Here is a 14,849-nt window from a genome sequence, read left to right as displayed (position 1 = left end):
GAGGTCAGGCCCTGTCATTCATCCGTGATCCAGTTCCGATAACCCTGGCACACTGCCTCAAGTCGGGACAGGAAGTGGGTGGAAATGGACTTCCTGTCAGGATGTGCCGCGTGAGAGTCTAGCACGGAGGACAATCAGCCACAGCGTTCTCACCCAGACCACAGCACCTGTGCTTCCTCTACACTCCACACTCAGGAGCTACGATTGAGACCCACCAGACCTCTCTCAGAATTGTTTCCTCCTTTACACACAGCGCTGACTGATGTTGTCCTGGCTCTGCTTTGATGCTTTGTGTCCAACTAGAGCATTTTTTCTGCTGATTTAGATGAATGGATTTTCTGTTATGCTACGTATTTTAGTAAATGACCGTTCCCGGTGGTATGATCATATCAGCACTGTTGGTGTAATGTGATTTATCGTTGCAGAGGTTTGGCATAACCGGGATGAGAAACAGAACTTCCTTCAGCGTTTCGATGCTCAGTTGGTGCGAGAGGAGAAGAGATTGGAGGTTGAAGAGGAGCTCAGAGTTCAGGTGGGAGGAAAGAAATCCATACTCATGTTGACTCTGGATCTAGAAACACGTCTTAATTGACTATTTATTGACTATTGTCTATGAGAATGATAAACATTGTCCCAAAGCCTCAGCATTAAAATCAACCCTAAACTCAACCCTAAAATCTGAACAGTTGATCGCAACATTATCCAGGAACATGTTATACTTGGTAATATCACATTTACCTTGAGTTACATTTCCCAAACAACATAACAGTCTATAAAAACACACAATACACATTTGTTCAGTTCAGTCTCCCCACTGGCCCATCGCATCACACCACATTTTTCATTCTCTCATCCTCTGTTTTTATCTCTGTTTCACTGTTTATCTTAGGTGGATGAAATAATGAGGCAGGAACTAAAGAACCTCAAGCTGGTCGTAGACAGGGATAAGGGGAAGAAAAAGAAAAAAGGAAAGAAAAGCAGTAAAAAGGTAAATGCCAGACATGGAAATCTCCTTTGAGATAAACCATTAACTCATTTGAAATGCCCTGCATGAGTGACAGTGCACAGGTGGTTCCTGATGCTGCTGAGGTTATGGATGGCGACCATAAAGCCCTGCATTGTATCTCTTGAAGGTCTGGATCGAGTCAGATCTCGAGATGTTCTCGGCCCCCTGTTTATTCACCTCGTGTGAGGGGCCCTGGGGTCATACAGTGATCTGCCCTCAGGAGCAGGAATGTGGGCTGGATAGAGAATTAGTAAAGACGTCCTGCCCTCGTCAGCTTGTGTTTTGATAGGCCCCTTTTTAACCACCTTCTCTACCACAGCACACACACACGCTGGGCAACATATGACCAAGCAGACTGAGAAACGATAGTCTGGGTAAAATTGTCAAAATATTTAAAAAAAACTAAAATAAAAGCAAAGATTGGTGGATAGATTCTGTTCTGTAGCTCAATATGTATAGAGCATTGCATTAGCATTGTGTTTAAACCTTTCCCTGAACCCACGGAACTCATACTGAAAAAAACATGTATGCACTGTAAGTCACTTTGAATAAAGTGTCTGCCAAATGCATCAATGTATAAACCGGATATACCTATAAATATATAGATATACTTTTTTCTGCAATTAGTCGCTATTGTGTCATCTCCTAAACGCAACATAGATAAAAGTCTCATTGCGTGCCTACACAAGCATTAGATTCCGCCACGTATTTTGCACACTGCTTGAGTTGTGTTACGGTGCGAGATTTTGACAGCTAAAATGCTCACAGACGCTGTCCGTCTGACGTGTGTAATTTATACACAAAGATGTTTTATCATTAATCATCCTGCAAATGCAGGCACACACAAACCCCATTCAGCTCCGCTAGCGTGGGACTGAATTCCAGTTACGGTAATTCATCTCACCAAGTTTGCGCATTGAACTTGATGGAATTTTGAAACGGATTTTCCAGCCACGCAATTTGGGTACTGCAAACTGAAATGTATTCTGTAATAGGGAGGGTTTGTTTTTGAGGAGAACACGTAACACACCCAAACTGAACTAATGTTAGCAAGAGTTCAATAAGTAAGGCTGTCTGTTACAGAGAAATCGGTGTTTTTCTGGGAAAAAGCTGTTTCCATTAGCTGGGTGTTTTCCCATTTTATATCATTTTTTACAGCTAAATGTTTAGAGATTCTCCATTACAAATGTTTTGGGAAAACACAGTGTTCTCTGGCCTTCAGTCACGTGGTTTCAGAAAAAACAAAGGCTGTTGATGACATATTTTGAAGCTTTGTTGTTGTATCTTTTGATGAACCAATGAAGGAGCATGAACAAAATACCTGGCTGCCGGAGCTGATGTTCTGGTTCATTTGTGGTTTGGAAAAGCCCTGAATCATTATCAAGTCTTCAGCAGGATGCATATAAATGGTTGTACTGAAAGTTAAACACACAGATACAAGATAATAAGGACAAAACACAAATGCAAACCCTTAGTGACTACAGTCATTTGTTTGTATTGTCGAGATACCAGATGTTAAAGCTCATACTTTTCATTTTGGTGTAAGAACATTTGTTACATTATGTAGTATGCATTTGGCATGTGCTTCTTTATCCAAAGAGACTTGTAGCGCTGTCAACCTGTTCTATACATTGTTTGTCAGTATATGTGTTTCCAGGGGTTTGAACCCATAAACCTTACACAATGCTCTACCAACTGAGCTGCAGGAATCATCAAATGGTAAAGGGTTTAGTTCAAAGAAATTTAACATTTACTTACCCTCATATGATAATTCACAATTTTACTTTAAAATATTTAAATATTGTGTTTCCAAATTTAATCATTTTAGTAAACCATACAAAGCCACACAAATCTCTAATACTATTCTGAGTCATAATTTTGAAGCCACCCAAACACCTAGTCATTAAATAATTTCCTTGTGTTGCAAAGAAAGTGATACTGGTTTGGATCAACATGATAATGAGAAAACAATGACATAATTTGTATTTTTGCTTGAACAACTCTATTAATATACTGAAACTGGAATTCATATACTGTATATATAGAGAGATAGAGAAAGAGAGAGATTTGTATTTAGACTAATTTCCGTCTCTAATAGAAACCAGAAATTAATATTGTGCTTTGACAAAATATTTATCTGCCCTTGTCCATTGTCATTATATTCTTCTCCAAACAAAACCAAAAACAGATTTTCTAAGCTATTGTACCTCTTCATGCTTTTAGAAGAAGAAGAAAGGAAGGAAGACTGGAAAAAAGAAGAAAAAGGAGAAAGATCTAACAGCTGACAGGTTTGTGAAAATGGGTTGATTATAATGTTTATCTCTTTAGAATATTGTATAGTTTCATCATTGATGAAGAAGCCACTGTATGAAAGAGATAGAATCATATCCTGGCCTTAGTGTGGTAAAGGTTATGAGGGTTCTGTAATATGGAAATTATATTTCTGGAAGGTGCTCCAACATTGTGAGTGTCAGGGTTTGGAGCTCAGGGGGTGACTGGCTGACTTCCATGTGGAGCGTAAGAATCCATGCTTGGCGTTAAACGCTGCTATGTAACTGACGATTGCATTAGATAAACAACATGACTGATCAGTTTATTCGTTGTTTCGTAATGCTCTGTTTTTCTCTCTCTCAAACTGTCTGTTTGTCTCTCTAGGACAATAGAATCCCTTTATGAGGAACTTGTTGTGGAAGGAATCATAATTAGACCAATGAATGTCAAGTTATCAGACTACATAGGTAAATAACAAACGAGGGTCATTCCTGGATTGTTTGTTTCACTCGTTTCATTGTTAGCAGTTATTTCCTAACAAGCAGCAAAGAACAGATCTTGGATTGGCACAAGAAGTCGAAGGCCCAGTAAGAATCCGTTCTCTCTCTGTTGCTTGGCAAAGTCTACTGTCACATGAAAGCAGAGCCATTAGTCCCAGTCAATGGGTGCTGTCACACTTATATGCTCCAAACAGCCTTTAAATTTATTTAGTAAACTTCTCAGTACTCTGGCTGATAATGCTTAGAATGAATATGGACAACTCAAGTGCCTCCACATTTAAAGAGCCATAGCTTTGGTGTGAACATTTACATTGACATTTAGCTGACACGCTTATTCATAAAACTGGTTTCAGAAGCCCAAGGATATAGACTGGTTTTAACGGCAAACATTATTTGATCACATACACGTGTTCAACCCTGAATCACGCCCTCATGCATCTTATGACTCATCACTGGTCCAACTGCACTGCATAGCAACTGCATCATGTTGCTCTTAAATAGCACGAAATACAAACAAAAATCAAGCCTCACTTGATCTTTCTCTGTTACATAAAAATGATTGGTTACAGAGACACACAAGTCAGCCCCCTCAAGTCAGACAATCTTAATTTAGTGTAGTAAGACAGTTATGAAATAAAAGTTGCTTTTCTACTATTGCATAGTATTGCATTGAGAATGTTTATTTTCTTATTTCCTTTTAATATTTTTTCAGTGATTCCAGATGTACTTGTAATTTTTTTAATCTTGGAGTCTGCAATTAGTCAAGTATTTGTTTCTGTTTATTACGATCTTTCAAGAACCGGGTGTGCCATTTCAAATATAGAAACCACATTGGTTCCTACATGTCGGAACAACTTTATCACTCATGGACATTGTTTTTTACTTTCCTTGGAAACTAGAGTCATAACAATTGACATGATGTTGTGGTGGCAAGCGGCCAACGATGATGTGTGTCGTGTCATTTTTCTCAAACACCATTTATACCTAAAGCAGTATTTGTCTCTCCAGGCGAGTACAGTTACCTGGGGACTACCCTGCGGCAAGCAGACATTGAGCCCATGCCATCACTCTCTGACATCAGACAGCTCATTGCACTTTATGGCATCCTGCCTCTGGGTGAGTCTAAACAGCTATGATTTACTAGATTGGCCAAACATTGTAGTCCACTCTGATTCTGAGTCATCATACAAACTCCAAAAAATGGCTCACACACTGGTTTTCTGACATAGCCAGAGCTTTGACTGCGGTTAAATGCGATGGTTTTGACTGACATGTAAGCGAATATTCACAGTTGTTTTACATGGAGTTTAGGGGTGGAGTTAAAATACATATACTATAATAATACAGTAGGTCCTCTCTCCAAACAATCGTAGAGAAAACCTGGAAAATAGCTGAATAAATTTACAGACTCGAAATACAGTATTTCCTGAGGTTACCTAAAAGAAGGTTATCCAAGTGTGGTATTAATATACTTATTTTAAACTCTCTACTTGTATGTAGTTCTCAAAAATATACTTAAAAATACTCTCAAGTACACTTGTCAAACTGAAAAGTATTTTTGGTCTATTTGTACTCAATAATTTGATGGAAGCATACTTAAATGTATAATGAAGTATTCAAAGTGTACTTGGCTGGTAGTTTTGTTTACTCTTGTGGACTATTAGATATTTCTTTTTGAATAGTTTTACATACTGTTTTATAAACGTACATGTTCGAGTTTATATAACAATAAAATATATTATTTAAATGATAAACAATTAGTAACCCATAAGTAATATATTAAGTTCATTTAAAGAACACTTACAATGATACTTGCAGTATAGAAAACTACTAAACAAGAAGTGAACTACAGTATACTTCAAAGTATACTTTCGTAAACTACAAATTGTGCTACAAGTATTGAAGTAGTAAACTATACCTGTAAGTCACTATACCTGTAAGTACACTTGTGTAGTTGCAGTACAAACAAAGACTGTTGTAGTTGTGTAAGTTCACTGTTACACTTAAAGCAAAAAGTATAGGCTACTTTAATGAACTAAAAAATGGGAGCCAATTTATTCCCTAGTGGTATTAAAATAGTACACTTAAAATCAAACAATTAGTACATTGATATTAGAGTCATACTACATATAGTATACTTAAAATATACTTGAACTTTAATAAAGTATGCTTGATAAAATGAACTTGAAGTATACTTATGTTTTGTAATGGTAGCTAGTCAGATTTGTACGTAGTACATCAATAGTAGATATGCATCAGATGGTTAGAAAACAAACTGTGGCTTGACTATGGGTGTGCTTATCTTACGCTGAAACTAGCATACTACTAGCATCATTATAATGAAGTATATGCTCTGCTGGTTTAAGTCTATAAACACCAGTTATCACTCTTAAGAACCTCAAGAGAACTTGAGAGTAGCTCACATCAATTTTTCAGGAGCAGCATGATTAGAGAAACACACAATGTGTGTATCAGTGTGTGTAGAATAGAACACAACCTGTCTGCCCCTCTGAACTGTACTTGACCCTACTAAGCAGCTTTGGGTCTTTTGTAACAGAGCAATGCCTGGTGTCCTGTATCACTTTATCAACACCCACATTCACTATTCCTACCCATTTAATAACCCGACTCGGGCTCAGCGGGATCAACAGAGGGATCAGGCCAGATCATACAGTGCACACACTGCCCTAGTGGGCTGTAACCTTAACAACCCATTGCAGGGAGAATAAGACTCGCGCCCCTCTGTGATTCGTGCCCCCTAGGCAGAGAAGGGTTGCCACATGAACAGAGTTCAGTGCTAAAACAAAGACACATCAGTCAGCGGCAGGAAAACAATCACACGGCTACGTCTCTGAAGATCCCTGTGGAATGAGACAGTGTGAAAGCAAGCTGTGCAAAAATAGATCTCATTATAATCAACAATGCTCTCTACACTGCATTTTTGAATGTATTAGCTTCACTAGAAAGATCTTGTTGACCAGTTTTCGTTGGCTTTTATGGCAGTGTTGCTCGACCGTCTAATTAAGACCGTCTCTTAAGCAGTGTGTCGCTCTCAAATAAAGGTCTTTTCAGATATTCTTCCAGAAGGGTTGCCACTTGATGTCTGTAAAATTTGGGTTCTGTAGCAAATTCAACTGAGAACCACAGATCCAGACCAGCATCAAGTTATCACTAACCAAATTGAAAATGTAACAGTGAAAGAGAACAGAGCGGAAAATAAATACACACGTTCCCACTCTCTGCTGTGTTTGCTCAATTTACAAGACCGACATCTTAGATGTGTTTTTGATGATTGCTCTTCTTTAATGAGTGACTAATGCAAGCCTGAGGTATGTTTCTCTGCGTTCTCACAGAAGAGATCAAGTCTGGCTGGATCGTCCCGCTTGATTTGATTTTCTAACCGGCCCCAATATGTTTGTACAGTACAATTCATAGCTGTTTTCCTAACTATATATCCATGGAAACATAAACACTCCCATCATTATACTTTGAAGACTAAACCTGAGGCATATCAAAGCTTAAAAAGGACAGTGTTCCATATTTAAAGTATGTTTAGAAAAACACCATGTTTTCAATGGGGTTGTAAAATAGTGAACAAGACACTAGACAGCAGTACAGTTCCCTTTCTGCTGGTCTCTCGACATTGTGCCGTAAATCCAGCAGTAGATAACCTCTAGTCAGGGAGATAACGCTTAGCATAAAAAATGCCTCACACGGTTCCTCAGCGCAAAACCTGAATGAATGGGCACACCATCTTCTCTTTATACCCGTATATATGGGGCGGAGATTGGCATGCAGATGCCATTCGTCAAGTTGATTGGTCTTTTGAAATTTACGATCAAAGATGATAGGTTCTCAAGTTCATTCTGTCTCGACACAACGTCTGGTTCCCTCCATCAGGGAACAGAGGTTACAGTCGTAACTGAGACGTTTCGCACAGTGTCACTTATTGTGCTGGTCCGTGGAAAAGTTTTTGCTTGATAAACATCACAGATATTTTGAGGTCAAGTGCACTTCCTTCATAACACAATGGCCCTTTTAACAGTGCTGTTGGGAGAGATTAGGAAGTGTAATTCTATTCTGAATAATCATATTTAACTCTAATACTGTTCGATGGTTGTTTCCATCCGCGTACTTAGACTACACATTGACAGTATGCACTGCAATCCATACTCAGTCCATAATATCTAGAAAGCTGAATGTTTGTTTTGCCTTACTGTAAACATTTTTAAACCAGAAATCAGATTATGACATTTGTCTTGACCGGCATTAAGTCTAAAAAAGACCCAGCGTTGGGTCAAAACAGGACGAACCCAACTGTTAAAATGTTATTGTTTGACTCAATAATAGGTTAAAACAGCACTGCATTTTGGGTTGATAAAAAGCCAACTTAAGTTCATTTGTGTAAGAAAAAGGACAGATACAGTATCATGTGAATCTGGTTGGGTTGTAAATGAACCTATGCTGGGTTTCAACCCAAAATGCTGGGTTGTTTAAACCCATTGTTGAATCAGATATCAAGATTTTATGGGTCACTTTTTGACCCAACGCTGGGTTGAAAAAAACAGTTCTGTGGCACATGCCCCCAGTCATTTTTCTGTTAATATCGCCCCCTGCTGCTTAAAGGTCCTAATGGCTATTCCCATGGCTCATCTAGGAAAGAAATGCCATTTTTATCCAACCCGATCTATGATGCATTCAACACCCCATGATCAATGTATGCGTTCCCTGGGAACTGAACCCATGACCTTGGCATTACTAGCACGCTCATTTAGTTGAGCTACAGGACAATTGTGTTCTCCATGTCTGTTTCTTATCTAAAGGCAGGCTGCACATGCTTCCTTTCAGTTTAGGGTCACTGAAGGAATATGTTGTGTGGTAATAGTGAAAACTGTTGCATATTATAGTGCAGGCAGTGAGGTCGACTCATATGTTTTGTGTGTGGATTAACGCACTCCATGAGAACATAGACGTGATATTGGGCAGCACCTGTCACGAGCAAACCTCCCGTCCGGGCGGATATGCTTGTGCGAGTGTGTGGCCGGATGCTTGCGCGTGCAGTGGTGAACGTATGTTTGTGTACCCTTCTGTTTGTGTGTCTGTGTGTTCTAACAGTCATGCCAGCCCGTTGCTTCCTGAGCTCTTTCCAGTTGGAGTCCTTTACCACGGCATCCATGAGAGGGAACTCTCACCACCTGTGTGTCAGCCCCAGAGAGCTGTTAAACCATTGTTTCTTTATTACGGAGCACCATAAGCCAGAGCAATTAACCTTTGTGCTGAATTCTGACTTCCTAATCAAATGTGGAGTTTGTTGGGTAGATTTCTACAATGCACCCTGTCTTTCAATATAGGTTAATGATTGGGTGGAGAGCATTAGAGTTTTTAAACATCTGGGGACGGTGGGTTCACTTTTTATAAAAACACAGTATTATCCAACAAAAAACGTGTAATATTTTGGTATACGCTGATATAAATTAATGCCAGATACAATCAGTCTAGGTGGTTTTTTGATGTATATGTGGAAATGGACCATAATTCAAGCAGATGACAGAAAAGAATTAAAAGCCACATCAACGGTCATCAGAAAAGCCAAACGGTACATTTGTGACTAAAAAAATATATTTTGAGCTTATTTAGTCAAATTTGGATGTAAACATAATATTTCACTGTACACACACAAAATGACCGCACACAGGCGCCACAAATCTTAACTTTGAATCTCATTGGTTATCGCTGTCGCAAGACACAAAACAACCAATGCGAGTCAAAGTTGAGATTTGTAGACCCTCCAAGTGACCATTTTATGTGTGTCCAGTGTTTTATCAGTTTTTGTAAACTATGAAGTTTTTATCACTCACTCTTCTCTTGGTTTCTGTAGGTTCTCAGTGTGTCCATGAGAGAGGACCACTGATCCGCTCACTGCTGCTTGCTGGCCCTGCAGGTGTGGGGAAAAAGATGTTGGTTCATGCCCTGTGCACAGAGACTGGGGCGAACCTATTCAACCTCTCTGCTACAGCCCTGGCTGGCAAATATCCAGGCAAAAGTGGACTGCAGTATCTCCTGCATGTTGTTTTCAAGGTAAAGCCATCTGAACCTCAAGATTACGAGGGCACGTGAATTTAAAAAATGGAGTGCGCATGTAAGTCACTTATAAAAAACACTTTAGTATTCCATAAAAAATATGATTTTTTGATTTTGATTTCGTGCCATCTTTAAATATCCTGACATGACTTACAAACATAAACAATAATGCAAATGGAAACATAGTCCACCCTGTGTCACAAACATGACATTTCCACCTCTTACAGCATGCTGTACTTAGAAGCATTTCAAGAACTGTTTAGCTCTGTATATAAACAAACTTGGGTGTTTAATTTATAACCCCCCCCAAAGAAATGTATCCCTACATCACCTTTTCCCTTTAGACATGATAGCAAAAAGCGAATATACAACGTATGCAATGCACATGGGCCGGTAAAGCGAACTGTTAAAGGGAACCTCACTCATACACCGTCTCCTCGGTCAGAGGATGAAAAGTGGGATCCCTAAAATTGCTTTAGCATACCCCCTTACAAATGGCTTCTTACACCCAAGCTTTCAGTTATAAATACCAGAGCGTAAAGAGATCATATCAGTGAAGTCCTGTGAAAGGTGTGTAGTTTGCCACAGATGTTGTTTTTTGTGGCCATACTGTATTTGTGTTGTCCCTGTGAGAAAGGGGAACACCGGTTCTGGATGAGGAACTGTGCCTGAGTGCATCTGGCACAGCAGATAAACAAGCCAAGATGAGGCAATTGGACTCTAGGCGTTCAGCATTGTGTTGGACGGCTGTCTTTCAGCACCTCTCCTAATGCATGCTGGGATTAAAACCAGGTGCCAACAGGACTTCCTGTTTGCTGAATCATAAAATAAAATAATAGTTGACTTAAATATTTTAATATGCATTACATTTACATTTAGTCATTTAACAGACACTTTAATCCAAAGCGATTTACAAACGAGGCATAACAATGGAAGCAATCAGTGCAACAAAAGGGCAGCAATGTGTATATAAATTAGTATACAGTATACACACAATTTGTTTTGAGAAAAGGGTGTCGATTATAGCCATTGTTGTTTCTGCTCTGTCCGATATGTGTATGTATGTGAATGAGCTGATGATTGTTTGTTTGTGTTGTGTTGAAGAGACATTGTTGCTGTGTTTTGGCAGGTGGCTCGGCAGCTGCAGCCCTCGGTCATTTGGATAGGAGATGCTGAAAAAACATTTTACAAGAAAGTTCCAAAGTTGGAGAAAGAGGTTTGTCTATACCAGCAGGGTTATGTGAGAACATGTCAGCTTACATTAACACACTCGCTGAATAAACTCAGCATTGCATCCTGTATCTTCTCTCCACTAAACTTTGTATCTTTGATAGCCACCCAATGAATGCAAACTCATTGTTGTCAATGTGAGGAGGTGGCCTCTGCTGCCCTCGCGTGGTTAAGGATGAACATTCACTGTTCCTAAAAGCAAGTTTTTTTTCAGTTTTCCTCATTCATTTAATTTCCAGATGGAACCAAAACGACTGAAAAAAACTCTTCCAAAGGTCCTGAAATCTATTAAGCCAGAAGACCGTGTTTTGGTTGTGGGAACGACTCGTAGACCATTTGATGCAGACATCAAACCTTTCTGCAAAGTTTACAAGAAGATCATTTTGATCCCTAGACCCGATTATGCCTCAAGACTTAGTAAGTAAACATTTGTGTGTGTATGTGTGTGTCCATTTATCTATATTTGAGGAACAATTTGCATTCAAAAGCAAGCAAAACCTGATCAAAACTGAGCCCTTTCGGGATATCCTTATTTGTAAAAACACGAAAAAATGATATTTTTTATCTATTTTGTAAAAAAAAGTTTTATTTTAGGGTTAGTATTTATGACTAGCTGTGTATTAAAACAATATGTAGATAGATGAGTGGTAGAAAGTGTTTTTAAATATGTGCGTCTGCCATTAAAAGCTGTATATGTCTGTCATTGTACCATTTCAACTGAGTGATGTAAAACAGTGAAGTGCCTGTTGTATAATTTATATTAATATAAATTTCTTAAAGGAATAGTTCACCTTCAAACTGAAAATTCTGGCATCATTTACTCACCCTGTTGTCTTTTCAAACGTGTGATTTTCTTTCTTCTGCAAAACACAAAAGAAGATATTTTGGAAAAACGTTGGTAACCAAAAAGTGTTGGTCCCCATTAACTTCTATTGTATGGACACAAAACCAATGCAAGTCAATGGGGACCAATGGTTTACCAACATTTTTCAAAATATCTTCTTTTGTGTTCTGCAGACGAAAGTTATACATTGAAATGACTATTCCTTTAACAATCATCAACAGTTATGTTCTCAATATCTGCAGGGATTGTGAGTTATTGAATGTGCGATTTATGTTTAGCTCTGTGGAAAGAGCTGCTCCAAGCAAGAGGTGCTCAGCTGGGTCCCAAACTGGACCTGAGCTCTTTAGCTAAGGTCACTGATGGTTACACACAGAGTCATATCCTTCAGGCAATCCAAACTGTACTGAGCTCTCACCGCCTGGACCAGCAGACCAAGAAACCTCTCACTGCTGTGGAGTTTATCCCCCCTCTTGCAAGGCAAGATCCTGTTTACAAAGAAGAGGAGGAGACCTTTAAGGTCAGTTGTTTTTTCTTTGTGGTGGGACATGCAAATATGTGCATACCTGTGTGTATTGATTGTATATTCTGTGTTTTATAAGGCATGGTACAGTCGGTCACCTCTGGGCAAAAAACGTGCGAGAGCAGCAAGAGCCAGTGAAGAGGAAGCGGATCTGAAGAAAGGAAAGAAGAAAGGAGGGAAGATCCAGAAGAAAGGAAAGGATGGGAAGGGTAAAATGAAGAAAAAGAAGAAGAAGTGAAGAAGGGCCTTTTTGGATGGAGCTCATGCAATTCAGTTAAATGTTTACATCAATGTTGAAAAGAATAATCGTCTTTCATATCCTGACAGAAAATATGGCAGCGGTTTGTGTTTTGACCAGCAGAGGGCACTAGAACGTCATTCCATGTGGAGTCCAAAGGCAACTACCAAAATGAAATGTTTACTGAGTTGTTTTCCCAAACTATTACATTTTAAAGTCTCCATATATTCTCCATATATTACCATATATTTTCACAGTTAAATATGCAAATACTCTTAAAGGAATAGTTCACTTAAAAATGAAAATGTGCTACATGAAAATGTACTACATCCGTACCATCCCAACCCACAAAGATCGAAAAAATTATGAGGTGAGGTGGTATTGCACATACAGGCATCTTCAGCACAAGACCGCTATCTTAAATAACAAATCAGTTTTTAGTGGAGAGTGCCAACCATATGTAAATATGTAGGTAATTTCTGTGCAATGTAGCAGTACATGTACAGTTACTGAAAGAATATACCTATCTACGCGCATATGCGTCAGTGCTCGTTTCAGAGCGATGCACCTGACAGCAGGGGAGGTTTAACAATACCCGTTTAAATTCATAGTGAGAGAAGCTCATTTTGCACTTAAATGTGATAAAAAATGTGCACTTTTGTTTGCACTGTTCATAAAAATGTTAAACAAAGAACAAAACCTCTCTACATAGGCTACAACTCTACACGCATGATAGCCGAGTTAATCAAAACCTGTACTTTTCATTGCACATTAGGCCTAAATTACCGAGTTTGATAAAAAGTTAAAATTACTAAAAAAGATTGTACACAAATAAGCAAAGTTAGGTAGGCGAATGTAAAGGCTAACCTGTCATAATGACCCATGACCCGTTTTTTTATAATAGACAGTGACCAACAAATAATGTCTCATATTACTACACGAGACCACTCACAGCTATATTGTATTAAAAAATAGAAAACAATAGAACCCTGCCCAAAACACAATAGAAAATGTAATGAATTTATTAGTTGTAATGGGAATTTTGTAATGGTTTTAATGCAAATTAACTAATGGTTTATAATGGTATGGAAGCCATTAGATTTTCTATTGTATTTTGAGCAGAGTTCTATTACTATGTAATAGAATTTAATGTGCAATGAAAAGTACAAGTTTTGATTAACTCAGCTTGTTTTTATAAACACGGCTATTATCACGTATGTAGAGTTGTATGTAGAAGTGTTTTGTGTTCTATGTTTAACATTTGTACAAACAGTGCAAAGAAAAAGCGCAACTTTTTTTCACGTTAAAGTGCAAAACGAGCTTAAACCACTATGTATTTAAACGGGTATTGTTAAACCTCTCCTGCTGTCAGATGCAGCTCTGACACAAGCACTGTACATATGTGCATTCTCCATATTTACATATGGTTGGCACACGCCACTGAAAACTGATGCGTTATTAAAGATGCACTTATGTGAAATACCACCACTGGTCGCCAGAGGCTGCGGCTGAACTTCCAGTGGACTAAAACGCACTTTTCATAAAAATACTTTATTTTTCGTTTTGGTTTAATTGTATATTTATTTGATGCACGTAAAGAAATATTGAGGAAAACAAACCAAAAATATGTCTCAGATTTGTTTTTTATGCTTATGAATACGGTGGAATATGTAAAAAATGATCGGTTTATTTGTTTTTCCGTTTTGAAAAAAATAAAATAAAAGATTATCCGAAGGTACACGGACCGATGAGGATGGCATGAATTTTTGTTTATTTTTGTTAACTAATCCTTTAAATGAAACAAATCAAGACAAAGTGTGCTGTTTCTATTCTCTTTATTATATTAGCATCATAAATTGCATTACTTCGACTGTCCTTTTCCATGGATCTATGACAAAAGTCAGACTAGCTCACTTTCTAAAATTGCAAGAAAAAAGTAAAGTAAGAACATTTGTTTCCAGGTGCCACTAGGTTTGCTGTTGTGTGTTTATTGTAATGAAATTGGTATGTAATGAAATTTCCAAATACTTTTGGGGGCCACAAAAGTCTCTAGAATCTTTATATGGAAACTTAGAGGCCCTTTACACGAGACCATTTTCAACTAAAAGCGGAAAACTTTTCATGCGTTGAGTCGTGCTCTCTGCCAGAAGGGCTGCACT

The 14,849-nt window shown here is 38.4% G+C and overlaps 1 protein-coding gene across 3 annotated transcripts in view; it reads left to right on the top strand.

Moving 5' to 3' along the window:
* Positions 1-13,978, top strand: part of iqca1 (IQ motif containing with AAA domain 1) — a 32,094-nt gene extending 18,116 nt beyond the window's left edge. For 2 of the 3 annotated variants that reach the window (XM_057338997.1, XM_057338996.1), the window contains 10 exons: positions 426-532; positions 890-988; positions 3,230-3,294; positions 3,662-3,744; positions 4,786-4,893; positions 9,656-9,855; positions 10,988-11,074; positions 11,328-11,505; positions 12,211-12,449; positions 12,532-13,978. In XM_057338997.1, coding sequence (XP_057194980.1) covers positions 426-532; positions 890-988; positions 3,230-3,294; positions 3,662-3,744; positions 4,786-4,893; positions 9,656-9,855; positions 10,988-11,074; positions 11,328-11,505; positions 12,211-12,449; positions 12,532-12,690 — 1,325 coding nt within the window. In that variant the 3' untranslated portion in view covers positions 12,691-13,978. Of the gene's footprint in view, positions 1-425; positions 533-889; positions 989-3,229; positions 3,295-3,661; positions 3,745-4,785; positions 4,894-9,655; positions 9,856-10,987; positions 11,075-11,327; positions 11,506-12,174; positions 12,450-12,531 lie in introns of those variants that run through there. The other variant, XM_057338998.1, reaches the window with a different exon arrangement.
* Positions 13,979-14,849: the final 871 nt, after the last annotated feature.

The sequence above is a fragment of the Triplophysa rosa genome, linkage group LG7, assembly GCF_024868665.1.
Source record: "Triplophysa rosa linkage group LG7, Trosa_1v2, whole genome shotgun sequence".
Classification (NCBI taxonomy): domain Eukaryota; kingdom Metazoa; phylum Chordata; class Actinopteri; order Cypriniformes; family Nemacheilidae; genus Triplophysa; species Triplophysa rosa.
Note: the sequence above shows the minus strand (reverse complement) of the source record. Positions and strands in the feature narration are given on the sequence as shown.